The 18545-nt window shown below is 44.4% G+C and overlaps 1 protein-coding gene across 1 annotated transcript in view; it reads left to right on the top strand.

Moving 5' to 3' along the window:
• Positions 1–1842: 1842 nt before the first annotated feature.
• The window catches only part of IL23R (interleukin 23 receptor), a 48225-nt gene continuing 31522 nt past the window's right edge, over positions 1843–18545 (top strand). The window contains exons 1-6 of the mRNA XM_054980384.1: positions 1843–1960; positions 2676–2693; positions 6360–6656; positions 8172–8295; positions 16128–16291; positions 18375–18520. Coding sequence (XP_054836359.1) covers positions 1843–1960; positions 2676–2693; positions 6360–6656; positions 8172–8295; positions 16128–16291; positions 18375–18520 — 867 coding nt within the window. The remainder of the gene's footprint in view (positions 1961–2675; positions 2694–6359; positions 6657–8171; positions 8296–16127; positions 16292–18374; positions 18521–18545) is intronic.

Raw genomic sequence — 18545 nt, 5'->3', positions numbered from 1 at the left:
TAAGGTAAAATATCTATTCATGTCTTCAAACAATTCCTAAGCTTAAACGAATGCTTTCTGAATCTTTTAAACAGGGATAAATTATATCAATGGTCTTAACTATGCTGTAAGTATGTATATATTTTGCAGCTGTTATAAATGCTTTCTGCTTGATTATTTGTAACATTTCAGAGCATATTACATAGAAAAATGCTTAGAGGTTTGTGTGTGTTTCACTAAGAAAGTGTAACTAGTCCAAGCTCACCCAGCTAGCATACATGACAGAATGGGGATTTGAACCTGGCGTTCCTAGACTTTACTCTGGCATTTCAGTCACTAAACCTCACAAAATATTGGAATAATCTCTCATGGATGTGATCCCCTAATAGTAGATATATGGTCAGTCGTGTAATAGCATGCCCCAAAATTCTTGTTATTTTCCCAGCTCAGATCATCTATGGAAGTTAATTGAATGAACTGTGGAACATTATCACATTCCTAATTGTAGAAAAACATCTCTCAGTATGTGATGACAAAGAACTGCACATGGAGAAATATGGGGAGTCTTGGTGGTCATGTCACATTGGCATTCAGAAAAGCCTTGCAATAGGGAACAATAACCCATTCTATATTATATCATTGCACTCATCAACAAAGTTAAGCTCTTCTAAGTCCAGTGAAGGCAATGGATGTAGAAGGGTGGAACTCTGATTAGGACTGCATTGTTAGTGTATGAAAAGATATTATTATATTGCAGTTTTATTTAACAAATTACAAATAATGTGTTTTTTTACTTATTTAAAAATAATTTGTAGAACTTTGGTTTTAAAAAGAATTTTCAGTTAGCAACTACCCCCCACCCAAAGTTAATATATAGGGTTCCTAATCGCTTTCTATACCTGACCAAGTCTACCCACTCTTAGTTCTGGCAACTGTGCGGCATCTCTTACTTCCAGATCATCCACTAACCCCAATATCCCACCCACCTGAATATCATAGTTATTTATTCTTTCCCGTTGCTTTGAATCCAGAACTGCACCCTATTAATCTGTTTTTGTGTTAGCCTTCTGTCCTTTTTTCACCCTGTTGGTGCGTGTGTGTGTTTATGTGCTGTCAAGTTGCACCTGACCTATAGTGATCCTATGAATGAGAGAAATCCAAAATGTCCTAACATGAACAGACTTGCTCAGATCCTGAAAACTGGAGGACGTGGCTTCTTTTATTGAGTCAAGCCATCTCATTTTGGGTGTTCCTCTTTTCCTACTGCCTCCACTATTTCCTAGCATTATTACCTTTTCCAGAGAACCTTGTCTTCTCATGATGTAACCAATGTACGATAAAACCAGGGCTATTTTGTGGTGGTACTCACCAGTATTGAGTGCTGGCACCTTTGAACGCGGGTGGGTTCCCCCAATTCCTGAGGGAGGAATTAGTGGAAGTCGATACAACCTTATATATGAGAACTAGCATTTTAAAAAAACGAACAAAAAGGCATTGGAGAAAACTATAGATAACCTTAATAATTTTACCGCATTAAAACTGTGAGCTGCTCACCTGATGGCTAAATTAATAATAATGTTGGATGGTTCTGGGTTGGCTTCACCAGTTTACCAGGTTATACAATTGCTGGGTGAGCATCTGCAAGGTGTAACAACAGAGCACATTTTGATTTTCAGCGAATGCCTTGTAATTTTGTTGCAAGTTGTGACCCAAGTTGTGCTGAGATGTGATAGATAAATAAATTGATTTTTCAATCTCCATGCCAAACAGTGGCAGGCAGTTTGAGCAACTCCATTATTAACTTACTCCTCAAACTATTATTAAGCACTATACAAAGAATAAAACAGCCTGGTTCCTGCCAGAATGACTTATTACAACACAAAAGGAAGTCCAATGAGGGAGGAAAGAGGAAAACAAGACAAGCAAGCAAAGTTCAAGCACACTGATAAGAACAGAATAAAGATAGTAATCACATTTCCAGGTACCAACTGTCGTTGTTGATGAACCTGTGGGAGTTGGAGGAAGGAAGCGGAAAACCAAGAGAAACATTTTGATGGTGATATTATTGCTCAGAGGAGTCTGAATAATTCCCCTTCATGGCTGTAATGCCCTAATCTGATCAATGAAACCAAACCTTCACTAAGGTCACCAACTGGCCTTCAGAAGAATGTCGTGTCCCATCGAATTGATGGGAAATGTAGGCAGCATGGTGGAGTGTTGGACAAGTGACAGTTGAAAAGTCCATTCGACAGCAGTTGGAGAGCCAAGCTGCAAGACCAGGATGCCTACATTTCCCATCAAAATTTGAGGGAAGCTGACAAGTGTCCAACCTGTGTCATTCGTCACTTGTAGCGTGGCCCTGAGTTCCAAAGAGCTGAAACTCCAGCAAAGAAGAGTCCTACTGTCCCTGAGGTTACCAGGTAGAGGGAACATTGCCAACGAGAAGCTACTCTGAGGGTCTAAGCTGGCATGTGGGTTCTTATAGAGAGATATGGCCATTCAACAATATACGTCCAGACCCATGTCGAATTTTGGTGATTAAATTTGTTTGGAACTAATTACAAAAGCAATGTCTTTTTAACTGTTAACCACTTTGAGAGACCTGATTTGCTGGAAAGGCAGAATAAAAAAATGTTTTAAATAAATCAATAAATATGGATTATATGACCCCTTCACACTGTCTCCCTTCTTCCCAGGTTCAGGGCTACAGGCAGGTAAGGCTGTCACAATTTACCACCTGTCTTGTCTTTCTTTGACACGTAGACAACCCTGACCTCTTTCTAAAATACCAGTTCCTCTTTCTCCTCTTTCCCAGAGATATCATCAGACAAAGCAGCCCAGTTCTTTTTATTTTCCACCCCCACTCAGCTACTACCCAGGGCTATTGAAGTTATAGAACTCAAAATCTCTTTCCTTGTATGCTACCATAATTTAGAGCAGAACCACAAGTGACAAAAGGCACAGATTGGACACTTGTCAGCTTCCCTCAAGTTTTGATGGGAAATGTAGGCAGCTTGGCAGAATGTTGGACAAGTGACAGTTGAAAAGTTGGACAGCAGTCAGAGAGCCAAGCTTCAAGACTAGGATGCCTACATTTCCCATCAAAACTTGAGGGAAGCTGACAAGTGTCCAATCAGTGCCTTTTGTCACTTGTGGTTCTGCTCTTAGTTACTTGGATTTAGTAGCCAGAAAGACAGGTGTGCGTGAGTGCTACTTTCCCTGAGATACCAGACACCCAGTCAGCCAGGTTTAAACAGAGAAAAAAGAAATTTTATTTAAAACTTTGGCAACATTGGATGTCTCAAGCACAGATATACATTGTTCCTCATACTTGAAGCTTTGATCTCAGATCAACAGCCAATTATTACCAACTATCAGTTCTCAAAAATCAGCTTTCACTCATGCTGTCTCTTCCACAAGCTCAAAATCTTCCTTCTCAGACTGACTGCCCTCTCCCTTCTCTACCTGCTGCTCCTAACTGTTTTTCAACTGTCAGCCTTGTCCCAACATTTTATCAGTTCCCATTGGCTGTCTCTGGGAGAGGCAGAACTGGACCTATCCATCACATATATAAAGAAATTAATTTCCAAAAACCAATCCCACCCAATCCTATTGATTAAGTCTATGCTCAATATTCTTCCATTGGGATCTCACAACTTTATTTTTCTTAGCGTGTTAATGAGGCTTGCCAGCTGCCCATTGGTGGCAGACAAACTCCTAGCAATTTGCTTCGCTGCCTCCCGATTGCTAATAATTGGCAGGAGGAGGCAAGCGGTCTAGAGATCACCTGCCACATGTCACTGTGTGCTTGCTCCTGTACACATGCAATGACATCACTTCCAGTTACATCAGAAGTGACAGCATTGTACAAGGGTGTGCTATGCCCCATGCAATGCTGTCACTTCAGAAAGGAGGATAAATGATGAGTTCCCTCACCTGGCAAACCTATCTTTAATACTATTGTTTAATAGAGGAAGTCAGTAATATTGTTTCCTTTGTTTTTAGACAATGCCTTTTTACTTATACCCATCACCATTTGAATGATGATTACATCTAAAGCTTTATTGGTGTTGAGTATATTTTTCTACAAGTTTGACCAAGTACTCCTCTATGATCGATGTTCAGCAGCAAAGAAGCCAGTTAAGTATTGCATTCTGTGAGATGTTTGAAAACATTAAAATATGGTTTACAAACTTTCTTTGGTGTAGTGGTTAAGAGCAGCAGGACTCTAATCTGGAGAACTGGGTTCGATCCTCTGCTTGAAGCCAGCTGGGTGACCTTGGGTCAGTCACAGCTTCCCAGAGCTCTCTCAGCTCCACCCATCTCAGAGGGTGATTGTCATGAGGATAATAATATAACACACTTTGTAAACCACTCTGAATGGGCATTAAGTTTTCCTGGTGGTACATAAATTGAATATTATTATTATTATTCATGTATCTAGCAGACAAGTAAATAAAGACATTCATTATAATCTGTTTTATTTGTACTATCTACTACATTCCCAGAAAGAATACAAAGATCGCCAAGATTTAAGATGCAAGCTTTTGTGCACACTTACTTGCCCGATTTAATTCAATGGAGGTTGCTTTTGTGGAACTGAGTTGGACATCATACCAATACAGCAGACAGATCTGCTCATAGATTAATGCTGGCAGATGTCATTCTGTGTGGTTTTAGGGAAGTATCAGGTGGCACCAATAGAATACTCCGTTGTAAATACCGGGCAGAAGTACTTCATTCATACTCTAATTAACATCACAGAATGCATCGAGGACCACTAGTTGGTTGGCTTTAAAGGAGGATTACCTAAATTCATGGACAATAGATCTATCAATGGCTATTAAGCACAATGATTAAATGGACTGTCTGAATTTAGAGACAGTAACCCTGGGCATGGAGCAAGGATCACTGGGACAGTTGGGGGGGGGAGTTGTGAAGTTCCTGAATTGTGCAGGAGGTTAGACTAGATGACCCTTGAGGTCCCTTCCAGCCCTGAGTCTATGATTCTATCATTCTATGAATACCAGGTTTTGGCAACAAGAAAAGGAGCCTTTGGCTTTCACACTTTCTTTGCCTACTTTCCAGGGGCTTCTGGTTGGCCACTGCGTGAAACTGGATGTTAGATTAGATGGACCACTCATCTGAAGCAATACAGCTACCTTTATGTTGTTAACTTATAATGTCATGGGAATCTATTTGAACAGAAGACTCATTTGCAATAAGCAAGAAATGCTGGCTCAACAATCTTTTCACTTAAGAAGTAGGGGTGGCTGACTCCATTGGACAGGGTTTGGGGGCCCTAGGTGAGATTCCATGTAGTAGCACCCCTAAGTAGCACCCCTAAGTAGCACCCCTAAGTATGCCACCACCTCATGTACCCATGCACGCACGCACACGCACACGCACATGTGCCCACCCCACACTCTTGGGGAAGCAAGTGGACTTTAGCTTTTTCATACTCCTTTAAGTAGAGTGTAACTTTCTCATACACTTTCATACTCCTGGCACCAGCAAAGACGAAAGACATTAAAGAGTTGCACTCACTCCCAGCAAGAGGATTAGTTGCCTCTTCCATGGAAATAAGAGGTTTCCCCAGAGACCCCTGTGGACCCTCCCATACCTAGTAGGGATGGCTGGGCCATGCGTCACTGGTCAGCATGCAGTGGGGCCTGTTCTATCATGGTCCTCAACGGATGTCTGATCCTACCAAACTTGATTCTGGGCCTGGACTTCCTCATGTGGATGTGGCCCTTTTCTTTAGTGTATTCATAATAATGATTTTTTACAGACCATTCCATATTATGTAGTCATATTTACATATATCTTACTTGCGCCGTTTCCACATGCCCATGTCCTCATGGAACTCTGGCAGCTTTTCTCCAGGAATCCAGACTTCTCCATTTGCAAAATGGTCACGGGCTGTTTGGCTTCCATTTTCTCAGCACTTTTTCTGGGAACACACTTTCCGCGGTTCCAAAAAGGCGCTGAAAAAAATGGAAGCCAAACAGCCCGCAACCGTTTTGCAAATGGAGATGTTGCCAGTGTTCCGTGAGTGGGCCATCCATATAAGGGTGTGTGGAAATAGCCTTAGTCAGAGATTACATTGCCTATTTATGCTGATTGAGTCATCAAAGCTACGTCTAACTGGTTCTTGTCAATCCCCATCAACTCATATAGCATCAGCCTGTGACCATCAACAGTTTGCTCTGACTGCCCAGTTTGCATTAAATTTTGCAATTGGATTAGAACCATTAAAATACTATGAAATAATATGACCAGATAAAAAGTAGACAATTGTGTTATATACTCAAAATATTACTATTCATTTTTCTAAAGAATGACTCATATTCTTATGGTATTTAATTTTTTCTTCACAGATATACAGTGTGATGGACATGTATGGATAGAACCAGCCCAAGTCATTCTGATGGGTCAGAATATTTCTATAAACTGTCATTCCCCTACAGAACTATGCAAGAAAGCCCAACTATATATGCACCTAAATTTTGTTCGTGTTGAGGACAGATTCTTGTCAGTTATAAACAAAACTACGATTCAGCTTCAGCTTCAAGATTTTAACAGTCCATTTTCCACTGTTGTATGTTATGCCAGTTGTCCCCAGTCCCAACATGCTGAAGTTAAACTGGTATGTGGAACACAATTTTGCATGGGCTGTAAGTAATTTATTTGTATAGAGCGTGAATGTTTGTTTTGCTAGCTCTAGATTATTTCAATTAATTTGGGACAATCAGACACTGATTTATAGGTTGGGTTGACATTTAGAAGGTAGAGCGTTACATTTACGATTTAAAATAATTTATTTAGGGCTTTTATCAAGCACACTTGCTTGCAGTAACGTCTCTTGAGTCAATACTAATTCAATGCTTGTTTCACATGTAAACCTACAGGCCGAATGGGTTTTAGTTTTTGAACAGTGCTAATCAACTTTAAATGCTTTATCAATGATAATAGGAGTATTGCATATTTTCCTTACCAGTAACATGTATTACATTTAATGGAGCTTAGTCCCATAATTCTGCAGAGGAATCCAGTGTTGCTTCCTAGAGAATATCTTTTTCGCTAGGAAGACAAGTTCCGTCCTTGCTTACATTCCACCAGCTGTGTATAGTTGGTCATAATTGGACCTCATTAGGAGATATGTAAACAAAACACTCACCTTGCACTGGATCTTTGAAAAAAGGAAAAGGCCCTTGGCTGAAGAATTAGGGCACAACAGAGGGAGAACAACAGCCCTTACTTCATACAACTAGACTTCACAAGTTCACAGCTCAATAAAGAACTAGGTTTAAACATCAAAAAAATGATCCTATAGCACTTAGTAATTGGACAGAATAATTGAAATATATATCCATCTATATGTTCAGGAGTTCAAAGTGGAACAGACTTTCCCCCCTCCCCTTTAATCCTTACAACAGTCATGTGTGGTAGGTGAAGCTAAGAAACAGTGATTGGTCCCAGGCCACCTTATGATGAGCTTCTTGACTGGGTGGGACTTGAACTTGAATCTTACCAATCTTGAGATTTAATATATGAAATTCAAAGACTGATACAAAACAACATTCTCTTGTAAGCAACTTCAAGCTTTGCTGTCAGGTCATTAACCATTATTGCAGTTTGTTTTAAAGTCTGCAAACCATCATTTTAGAAGAATGACTCCCCACTCCTGAACTAACAACCTGTGAATAAATTCCATTAGTTTGATCAATAGCATATCTGGAAGAATGAGCTTGGAATATGCTAGGCTACTTCTAGAAGATGGAAATCCGACAACTACAGCCTCATTTGCAAAATTTTGTGCAATAGCCTATAAAATCCATCAAATGCTCTCATTATTGGAGTTTATGTAAATACCACCCTTTTATATTACTTTTTAAATTAACTATTTTAACTTTGTGCTATTTTTACTAATAATTTTAACTCTGTAATTTTGTAGTATTTCCTTTATGCTGATCTTTGACCGTATAATAAATTTGATTGATTCCATTAGTTTCAGTGAAACTATTTCCCTAGAAAATGTGCTCAAGATCACTCTTTCCAGACTGCTCATGCTGCTCATCCTGTATTCAGTAAAAGGAAAAAGCAACATTTGGTCAGTGAATAAGCACAATCCTAACTACCTTTTGTACATTTTGAATGAACATAATCTCACGTTCTGTGTATTTTTGTAGATTTGCCGGACCAGCCTGCTGATTTAACCTGCTTCATACAGGAGTATTCAAATAATCTGACATGCACTTGGGACCCTGGCAAAGACACACATTTAAACACTAGATACAATGTGCATTTGAAGAGGTAAGAGCGTTTTATTTCAAATGTAAACGATTTTCATAAACTGAAGAAATGATTAAGCTCAAGACAAGGAAGGAACTATGGGGCTTCATTACACGCACTTGTGAGTAACAGCTAGTGTGTGCTCCAAATCTAGGTAACTTGCATACTAAACTGGGGATCTATATATGACAGAGCAGTTACTGATGTTGTGGTCTGACTGTGTAGACTAGCATGTGGTCACAGTCAGCAACCATGAACCAAATTTGATCATTCACGCCTTGTAGCTTAAATAACTGGAAACAGACGGACTGACCTACTTACACTTTCTGAAAAATCAGGTCACTAGATCTAGTCCTTATTCTGGCTTCAACGTGAGGTTTTTAAAAGTGCCTTTCCTTTGCTACTGCTGTCAAACAGTTTGGATCAGACTGTAGGACCCTCTCCCACAGAAGATGTGGCTTCATGGTAAGGGAGATCCTTAGCACCTCTCATTTCACTAACCTAAGTACTTTCTGAAAATAAAATATTGTATGCCGTGAGACTGGGCTCAAAAAAGGCTCTGGTGTATGCAGAGCGCTTACAAGCACAGCAGGGAGGCCCTGTCAATAGTCCTCTCCTGGTTGCAGTTGGCATCAGAAGTTCTCCTAAAAGTTGGGAATGACTTTTAGGGAGGGGGATGAAGATTGCTGGGAGGAGGGCCTGAAAAACTGCTTGGCATGGGAAGTAGACTACACGAAGCCCTTTGCATCCTGGCCCATAAGTCAAAACTCTTCTACATAACCTGTGCAGTTGTGAAGAAAGAAAGAAACTGAAAGAAAGTGGTGTATGATCTGAGATATCAATAACCACACTTCAAGAGGAGGACTGCATGAGATGAGAGATGCATGGCTACTATATTGCTACTATACTATATGGCTACTAGATTCTCTGCAATCATTCAGAACTTTCCCCTCCCCCTCCATACCTCAGTGCTTGGGGGAGGTACATATGACTCTTTGGCTGGAGGGGAAAGTCTCATGGGGAGAGGAGATTAGCAGGCAGAGAAAGTATTAAGCATCCCCTCTGCTCTGCTGCTCTTTTACCGAAAATCTCCCTCTCCTGAAGATGTTTTGGATCAGAGCAGCTGTTGTTTGGATCACACAAAACATGGCTGTATTATCATATATGGCTTGACCCCTTAACTTGCTCAATGAAATCAATGGAATTTAAAAGTGTGCATTTTAGCTGGATCATGTTCATAATGTGAAAGCTAGAACAATTCTATGACTCTTCAGGACTATTCAGGAGTAGACATAATAATAATATAATAATAACATTCAATTTATATACCGCCCTTCAGGACAACTTAATGCCCACTCAGAGCGGTTTACAAAGTGTTATTATTACCCCACAACAATCACCCTGTGAGATGGGTGGGGCAGAGAGAGCTCCAGAGAACTGTGACTCGCCCAAGGTCACCCAGCAGGCTTCATGGAGGAGTGGGGAATCAAACTCTCTCCAGATTAGAGTCCCGTGCTCTTAACCACTACACCAAACTGGCTACACCAAACCACTACACCAAACATGGGCACGAACAGGAAAAACAACCCAAACAGGCTGTTCGGTGTTCGTTCCCAACGATGAACACAAACAGCTGACTGGACCTGAACATGTCCTGTTCCCGAACATGTTTGGTGTTCGGTGTTCGTCGGCACCAGAGCGGCCCTCTTAGCACGTAGAGAGCCCATATTCACAGGGAATGTACAGCAGGCTCTCCTCCAGCCATCACCCAAGTTTGGTCAAGATTGCAGTATGGATCTTGGAGTTATACATTCCCAAATTTGACGCCCCCGGGAAACTCCCAATCAATACAAACGGAGCCACCCTCCCCAGTCCACTTTGGCCCCGTGCGGTGGACCTGAAGGTGGGCCACCTCCCCTCTCACGGGTGGGAGGTCTGGCCACTGGCTGGCAGCACCCCCCATGTGCCCTCCCGCCAGGCCTTCCCGAGGCTACTTTCCACCAAGGCAGCATGCCTACAGCCGCCCACCGCATAACCAAATGACCCAGCAACAGTCTGCAAAGAAAACTCTCCAGCAAGACATGATGGCATGCGCAGAGGCCTTGCACACACAAACACACACCCTAGTGGGTCAGAGACACTAACACACGTCCACCAGGTGAGGACATTATAGCATTGGAGTCAATGTTCTTGTCCACACACTGCATGTGGTGCAGAGGCTGTAACGGCACAAACACACCGGCTGGACATGGAGCACTGGATGTTTAGGTGCATGGCATAGATAGGTTTCTCAATAGACAGGTGCATAGCTGTATGGGATAGGCGTATAGGATAGAGGGATGCATGGATACATGGAATACCTGTATTGGATAGACAGAAGAGACTGATACCGTGTTCAGGGATATTGGGGAGACAGGTGAATTGCATTACTGTCTGTATTATCCCATCATTGGAAAGTTGGAAGGAAAGAACCAAGGGTGGGAGGTGGGGCCCGCCCCTGACGTGTAGAAGCGCAGGCTCACGTGCTGGCCATTGAGGTGGTGGAGGATGCCCTCCCCCCCTCATGGGGGACAGGTAGGTGCCCACATGCACAGCTGTAGGCTGCCTCCCGCATCACCCACCTTCCTACCTTCATGGAAAGGATGGTTGTCATGGCACGGGACCCATTCTCCCCTGCTCAGAAGGGACAGCAACTGCTTCTGAGCTGCCCCTTGTGGCCAAAACCAGCAGCACCAGGCAGCACTCACCTTCCTGCCTTGACGGAAAGGGCTGGACGTGCAGGACAGGAGAGGTTGGGAAGGGTCAGAGTGGTTCCGGACAGGGAGAGGTTGAAAGAGGGACCAGCAGCCCCAGGAACTGAGTGGTGATAGAGCAGTCCACACACCACTCAGAGACACCTTTCCTGTGCAGGCAGGACAGGCACTTCAAATGAGTGGTGTAGGCTCCCATCAGCATCACCCACCTTCCTGCCTACATGGAAAGGATGGGATGGACAGGACAGGAGAGGTGGTTGGGAGGGGTCAATAGAGGGAAAGTTGGGAGTTGACATGGAGAAAAGGACAAAGGCTTCCTGGTCGCATTGCGCAGCATGACTGGGACGGACGATCCCAACATCCACCATGTTGTATTGCGCAGACTTCTGCTAGATAGGCTTGTCCACCCCTCTTGTGTCACATTGGAGGCTGTTGCCAGCATCACTCACCTTCCTGCCTTCGTGGAAAGGAAGTGAGTTGCGGGACCCATTCCCCCATGCACAGGGGCAACAGGAGGTGCCCATGGATGGGGGCGCACCTTACCTTTCTGCAAAACTGTATCTGCAAAAGCTTTTAAGCTGCCCCTCGTGCTAAGAAGCAGCAGCAGCAGTACGGCACCTACCTTCCCGCCTTCACAGAAAGGGTGGGAGGGACCCATTCCCCCCCACGCCCAGAGGGGTCAGCAGGAACCCATAGATAGGGGCCCCTGTGCTGTTTCCCTACCACAATCAGCAGCAGCAGCATCAGAGCTGGGTAGCAGCAGCAGCTGGCATCACCCTCCTTCCTGCCTTCATGGAAAAGATGGGGTGGGCAGGAGAAGAGAGGTCGTTGGGAAGGGTCAAAGTGGTTCCAGAGAAGGAGAGGTCAAAAGAGGGACCGGGAGCTGGGAGATCCCGACACCTCCGAGCAGCCCACTGATGTGCTCAGTGGCAGCAGCTCACATCACCCACCTTCCTGCTTTCGCGGAGAGGATGGGGTGGGCAGGAAAGGAGAGGTTAGCAGGGGCTGGAGGGTTCCAGAGAGGGAGAGGTCGAAAGAGGGAACGTTCAAGACCTTGCCGGGCAGAGGAACACAATGGGTTGCTTGTCACAGCCGCATCGCAGGGCTGGACTGGGAAGGTCCAAACATGGCGTCCAAAGTGTTGTATTCCCCCGTGCCCAAAGGTGGAGACGGCTGACATCACCCACCTTCCTGCCTTAATGGAAAGGATGGAAGTTGCGGCACGGGACCCATTCCCCCCTGCTCAGAGGGGACAGCAACTGCTTCTGAGCTGCCCCTTGTGGCCAAAACCAGCAGCACCAGGCAGCACCCACCTTCCTGCCTTGACGGAAAGGGCTGGACGTGCAGGACAGGAGAGGTTGGGGAAGGGTCAGAGTGGTTCTGGACAGGGAGAGGTTGAAAGAGGGACCAGCAGCCCCATGAGGTGGTGATAGAGCAATCTACACCAGTCTGAGACACCTTTCCTGCGCAGGCAGGACAGGAACTTCAAATAAGTGGTGTAAGCTCCCACCAGCATCACCCACCGTCCTGCCTATGCAGAAAGGATGGGATGGTCACAGGACTAGAGGGGAGGTTGATGGGAAGGGTTGGGGTGGTTCCTGAGATGGTGAAGTTCAAAGAGGGACCTTGAGCTAGACAAGGAAAAAATGGCCTTAATGGCTGCACTGCGCAGCAGGACTGGGAGGATCACAACATCCACCGAGTTGGATTTCACAAACTGCTGTGGCATAGGCTAGTCCACCCCACCTGTGTCACAGTGCAGGCTGTTGCCGGCAACACCCAACTTCCTGCCTTTGTGGAAAGGGTGGGAGGGACCCTTCCCCCCCGCCCAGAGGGGTGGGAGGGACCCTTCCCCCCCACCCAGAGGGGTCAGCAGGAGCCCATAGATAGGGCCCCCTGTGCTGTGTTGCCCTACCACAATCAGCAGCAGCAGCAGAGCAGGGTAGTGGCGGCAGCTGACATCACCCACTGTCTGGCCTTTGCGGAAAGGATGGGGTGGAGAGGAGAGGTCATTGGGAGGGGTTGGAGTGGTTGCAACCGCAGACGGCAAAGAAGAAAGAGGGACCGTCCGGGGAATTGTCTGCTAGAGGATAGGATGGGCTGGACAGGTTGTGGGGAGGGGTCGTAGAGTTGCCATCAAGAGAGGGAGAGGTAGACAGAGGGACTGTCGGGGAATTTGTCTGGGAGAGGAGGACCAGAGGTTGCCAGCCATGGAGGCAGCCCCAAGAACCGAGAAGTGCTGGAGCCCGCTGCACAGAACCTTGGCCGAGAGCCACAGTAGACTTGGAGAAGCTCAGAGGGCCGATAGGTCCAAGTCCAAGGAGGGATGCCCTAGGAGGTTGAGGTTGACCTTCACGAAGGTCAACATGTCCACCAGGTCTGGGTGCAGACGTGCACGACGGGGACGGAGGAGGTCTCCCAGGTGGGAGAACACTCGCTCGCTCTGCATGCTGGTGGGAGGGCAGGACAGGATGTTGGTTGCCATGATGGACAGGTCCGGCCAGATGGAAGATTTGCTCACCCAATACTCCAAGGGATTAGAGTGGGGCGGCTCGGTGGGCTCCGCCTGGTACTCTTGCACCATAGCCCCTGCCGAGTCCTCCACCAAGAGCGATGTGCCCACTGTGCTGCAGCCAAGCATTCAGCCCACTGACGAGGCCCAGAGATCAAATGGGGCCATTTGGGAGGGTCTCTCCTGGCATGGCTCTCTTCCCAACTCCCCCCGCCCCTCTTCCTCCTCCTCCTCCTCCTGCTCCTCCTTCTCCACTGCACGGCCCTCACCCCTGCCCAGTTCCCTCAGGCCAGCCTTCTCTTCCTGGTAACAGAGCACTGCTTTGTGGAGCTCCTTTTTCCAGTGTAACATCTGACCCGCCCGCATGGCGATGCTGCCCTTGATCCAGGGGTCACAGAGGGAGGCCATTTGGTATGGCACCTTGTGGCACAGAGGATGCAAGTGCTCGGCCATGCACGCCTGGATCCTCCTCACAAAGTCCTGGACCATGGGGAGCAGCTCCTGGACCATGGGGAGTGACGTTGCGCAAAACTCGCACAAGAAAACGCGATATTTTGTGTTTTCCCTGCAACGTGGCGTGACGTTCCGGGGGCAGGTAAGCCGTCTGGAAACGGCCCTGGTGTCTGCTCCCACGTTACCAATTGTTACCAATTTGCAGCTCCACACTTGGAAGGAAGACCTGCCCATCAAGATAAGTTGGGCTTTGATTGGGGTGTCCGGGGCGACAGAGGGAGTGCAGACAGAATTTAGGCACTTCCCCCCTCCGTTGCCGAGGCAATTGATTGAAGGCGCCTGAGTGTCTAGCTTCCTGAATAGTGGCCAAGCGCAACAAACAAGGCTTGCGCCGATCGCCTGTTCGGCTGGAGTGGCACATCACGAACAGCCCGTTCATGAGCAGCCGAGCGGCCTGTTTGTGGGTTTTTTTCGTTTGTAATGCTGTTTGTGCCCATGACTATTCAGGAGGTGTTTAAAAATGACAGGAAATCTCAATAGTCATTCTCTGTCATTATTTTTAAACATTTCCCCTGTTCTTGAAAATATGTGCCTACGTTGCTGAACAAGTCTTGATGGTCTGGAAAACTGGGCTAAAAGTAACAAAATGAATTTCAACAAGAGATAATGTAAAAGTTTTGCATTTAGGTAGAAAAAATGAAATGCAGAACTGTAGGATGGGTGAGACTTGTCTTGGCAGTAGTGCATGTAAAAAGATTCTTGTGGTCTTAGTAGATCACATGCGGAACATGAGTTAGCAGTGTGTAGGGTTGCCAGCTTCAAGTTGGGAAATTCCTGGAGATCTGGGGGGTGAAACCTAAAGAAACCTGGAGAAAGTGGAGTTTGGAGAGGGAAAGGAACTTGGCATGGCATAATTCCATAGAATCCACCCCCCAAAGTAGCCATTTTCTCCAGGTGAACTGATCTCTGTGGCCTGGAGACCAGTTGTAATTCCAGGAGATCTCCAGCCACTAGCTGGAGGCTGGCAACCCTATGCAGCTGTGATAAAAGCAAATTCGATTTTGGGCTGCATTAACATAAGTATAGTGTCCAGATCATATGAAGTAATGGTATCAACTCATCTGGAGTAATGTGTTCAGTTTGGGCACTGCAGTATACAAAGGATTTTGACAAGCTGGAGCATATCCAAAGGAGAACAACAAAGATGGTGAGAGATCTGGAGGCCATCCTGTGAGGAAACGTTGGAGGAGTTGGGTATGTTTAGCTTGGAAAGGAGGCGACTGAGAGGTGATATGACAGCTATCTTCAAACATTTGAAGAGCTGCCACACAGAGGATGGAGCAGAGTTGTCTTCTGCTGCCTCCGAGGGTAGGATGAGAAATAATGGGTTAAAAATAAACCAAAAGAGTTTGGGCTAAATTTTAGGAAAAACTTTCTTACAGTTAGAGCTGTTTCTCAGTGGAACAGGAAGTGGTGGGCTCTCCTTCTTTGAAGATGTTAAAGCAGAGACTAGATGGCCATCTGTCAGCAATGCTAATTCTGTGATTCAGTATGAATGAGCAGATTGTGAGAGGGAGGAGGGCAAGAAGGGATGAGCCAGTGCTCGGCTCTCATGATGACCCTTTCTTATATGCCCACAGTAATGCCAACTGTCACTTTAGGGTCAGGAAGGAATTTTCCTTTAGGCCAGATTGGCCAGGGATCCTGGAGGTTTTTTGCCTTCCTCTGGGCTTTGATCAGGGGTTACTGGAGAGAGTGGGGGAGGGGTGCTATGAATTTTCCTGCATTGTGCAGGAGCTTGACTCAGTCCCCCCCCCCCACGACTGCATTCAATTTGCAGCAAAGAGAGGAAATCAGGTAAAATGACCCCCCCACACACACACCTCATTCTTATGCCAATGGAAAGCTTGGCAGAGGAAACATGGTGGACCAAGAGATCTGGTGGATCAGTTGCACCAGATTCCCTTCCACACCACAGCCCTGACTCCTGGAAATAGTTTTTCAGGGGCGACAGAGAGCTGCTGGAGAGATGCACCTCTGTAAGCGCCTCCCCCTCTCAAAACCATAAAATTCAACCCAGAGGTTCATAGCTGCAGTGTAATTATATGTAGCTTGATATATTTTGATGTTTACAGTTTACAGACAGAAGAGAACAAAACCTTCACTTCAAGCAGCAATTTATCTATCATCCCTCTGGCCTATCTGCAGAAAAGCCAAAGGTTTTATGTTTGGGTCTTTGCTGAAAATGACCTAGGAACAGCTCATTCAGATCCCTTATATGTTGACCTCGAGGAGACAGGTAATGTACAGTCATTCAGATATGCTTTTTGCAAAATGCTGTTATTGTTAGTTTTATTACTAAAATAATATGATTAAGATCTTGACAGATGTGTGAAGATGTAGCTTCTGAAGAACACCATTATTCTACAAAGAGAACTGTTTTGCATTTACAGAGCTAGCTGCTATCTATATTTTGAAAGTTGCAGTAGTTTAATTATTATAGTGTTTTACACTGCTCCCGGGAATCGCATGATTAAGTGATTGTCTACATGAATGAGGGTGTCCCAACAACAACTCCACACACGAGTAGACTAATAGGCTATAAACAATTCTGTAGCTAGTATAAAGTTGAACGGAGATTTTTGCAATAATCCCCTATGTGACCATCCTCGTCCTAAACTATTTGAACTAATATAGATCAGCACAGCACTAGCAAGTCATTGAATTCACTGCTGATTTGAACTAGATTGAACCAGCACTTGACCTTCAAGGTCCAGAATGAAAACATCTGGAATTAGTTGAGACACCATCAAATATTGTTGTTGCTTGCCTTCATGATATATTGTTTAGCTGTAGCTACTTAAGTATTTCACCTCTGTTACACTGCAATTCTTCTCTGTGGCACAAAGTGTTCCAGATTAACTGCTGAAGCACAAATATTTCAGCTAAAACTTTTAAGAAGAACATCTGAAGGTCTTATTTTCAAGTTAGCCATATACTTGGACATAATTCCTCTGTTGGCTAAAGTGACATGTTATCTTGCCTGCCTTTATGGTTTCTTCAGTTGCCCTAGTTCATTCCATCAGGTGAAAAGAGCAGGTCACATGTCAGGAAACCATTTATCATTTACTGTCTAGGGCATTTAGTGCAAAGGCAAGTTTGTTTCTTCTTTACTCAGTAATACTATTTTTCCTAATTCATTCACAAAAATACCCACCAATAAGGTGAATAAGAAAACTTGTGCGTGTCCATTTTTTCTGGAGATAGTCCAATCACAACAGCTGAAGAAATAGGCAGCCTGTTTTTTTTAAAAAAGGCAGTGCACGCCTTAGAAACATCAATAAGTCACACTGCAGACAAGCCCTCACTTTCAATAGCCATTGATAATCTGCTGAGATGTAAGTGACCCAGAAGATCATACACAGAATGACACTTTTAGACCTGTTAATCCCTCGATGTATTGTTTACCAGTTTGATATGCTTTCCATACAATACCCATGACAGACAGTTGTTGTGTTGAAGCAGCTGAATGTGTTAAAGTTACTGATAATTGTTTAAGCACATCCTGCCAGCAGTTTTACTATTGAAAAAATTATTTCCATAACCAACTACATAAAACACCAGTCATACTTCAGTATAAACGGTGCCTGGGATGATATTCTTTTTGGCAGGAGAAAACAAAGTTACATACAGTGCATTAACTTTTTGCTTTTGTTTTAATGCACAATTAAACCAGAACTAACTCAAAAATATAAATATACAAATTCGAGTCTATTTAAAACATCAAAACCATCTTCACAATTAATAATAAAAAACAGAAAAAAATGTTTATTCACTAAATTGTCTCCTCAAAAAACAAACTCATCATTACAATTTGTTACAATTTCTTACTCTACCTTTCCTCCAAGAAGCTCTGAGGAGCATACATAATTGTTTTTCTGCTCCATTTTCACCCCTACAATCCTGTGAGGTAAGTGGGACAGACAGAGGACAATTGGCTCAAGGATGCCAGGGTTCATGGTTATGGTGATTTGAACCCCAGCCTCCAGCTCCAACCCACTACACTTGGTCTTGTTATATAATTAGGATACTATATGGTTAATATCCCATGGGTTAACTATGAGTTAATCCTGTGGGTTAACTATTGTATCAATATTCATGTTACAAAAATAAGTTTTCTTCAGGAATATGATTACAGAATATTTTTCCTTTAAAGAAAATAATCAGTTTAAACAGAAACCCTCACTTGCTTCTCTTCAAGGTTAGAAACCACTTTTTTCGGAAGTTTGCTGAAGGACAAATTACTAGCAGCTTTATCAGCATAGGCTAGATCTAATGTATACATTCCTTTTAGAAACTTCTTATTCTTGTATCACTTGTAGTGATACCGATGACACCAACTATAACCCAGGCTGAAACTGTGGATTATCCAGTATTTAAGACTATAATCAAGTGGGAGAAGCGAACTGCATTCAACGATACCCACTGCGAAGAGCGTCACAAGGAGACTACAAGTGAAACTTGGCATGTGAGTTACTCACCCCAGCAAAGGT

Source organism: Eublepharis macularius, chromosome 5, assembly GCF_028583425.1.
Source record: "Eublepharis macularius isolate TG4126 chromosome 5, MPM_Emac_v1.0, whole genome shotgun sequence".
NCBI lineage: Eukaryota > Metazoa > Chordata > Lepidosauria > Squamata > Eublepharidae > Eublepharis > Eublepharis macularius.
Note: the sequence above shows the minus strand (reverse complement) of the source record. Positions and strands in the feature narration are given on the sequence as shown.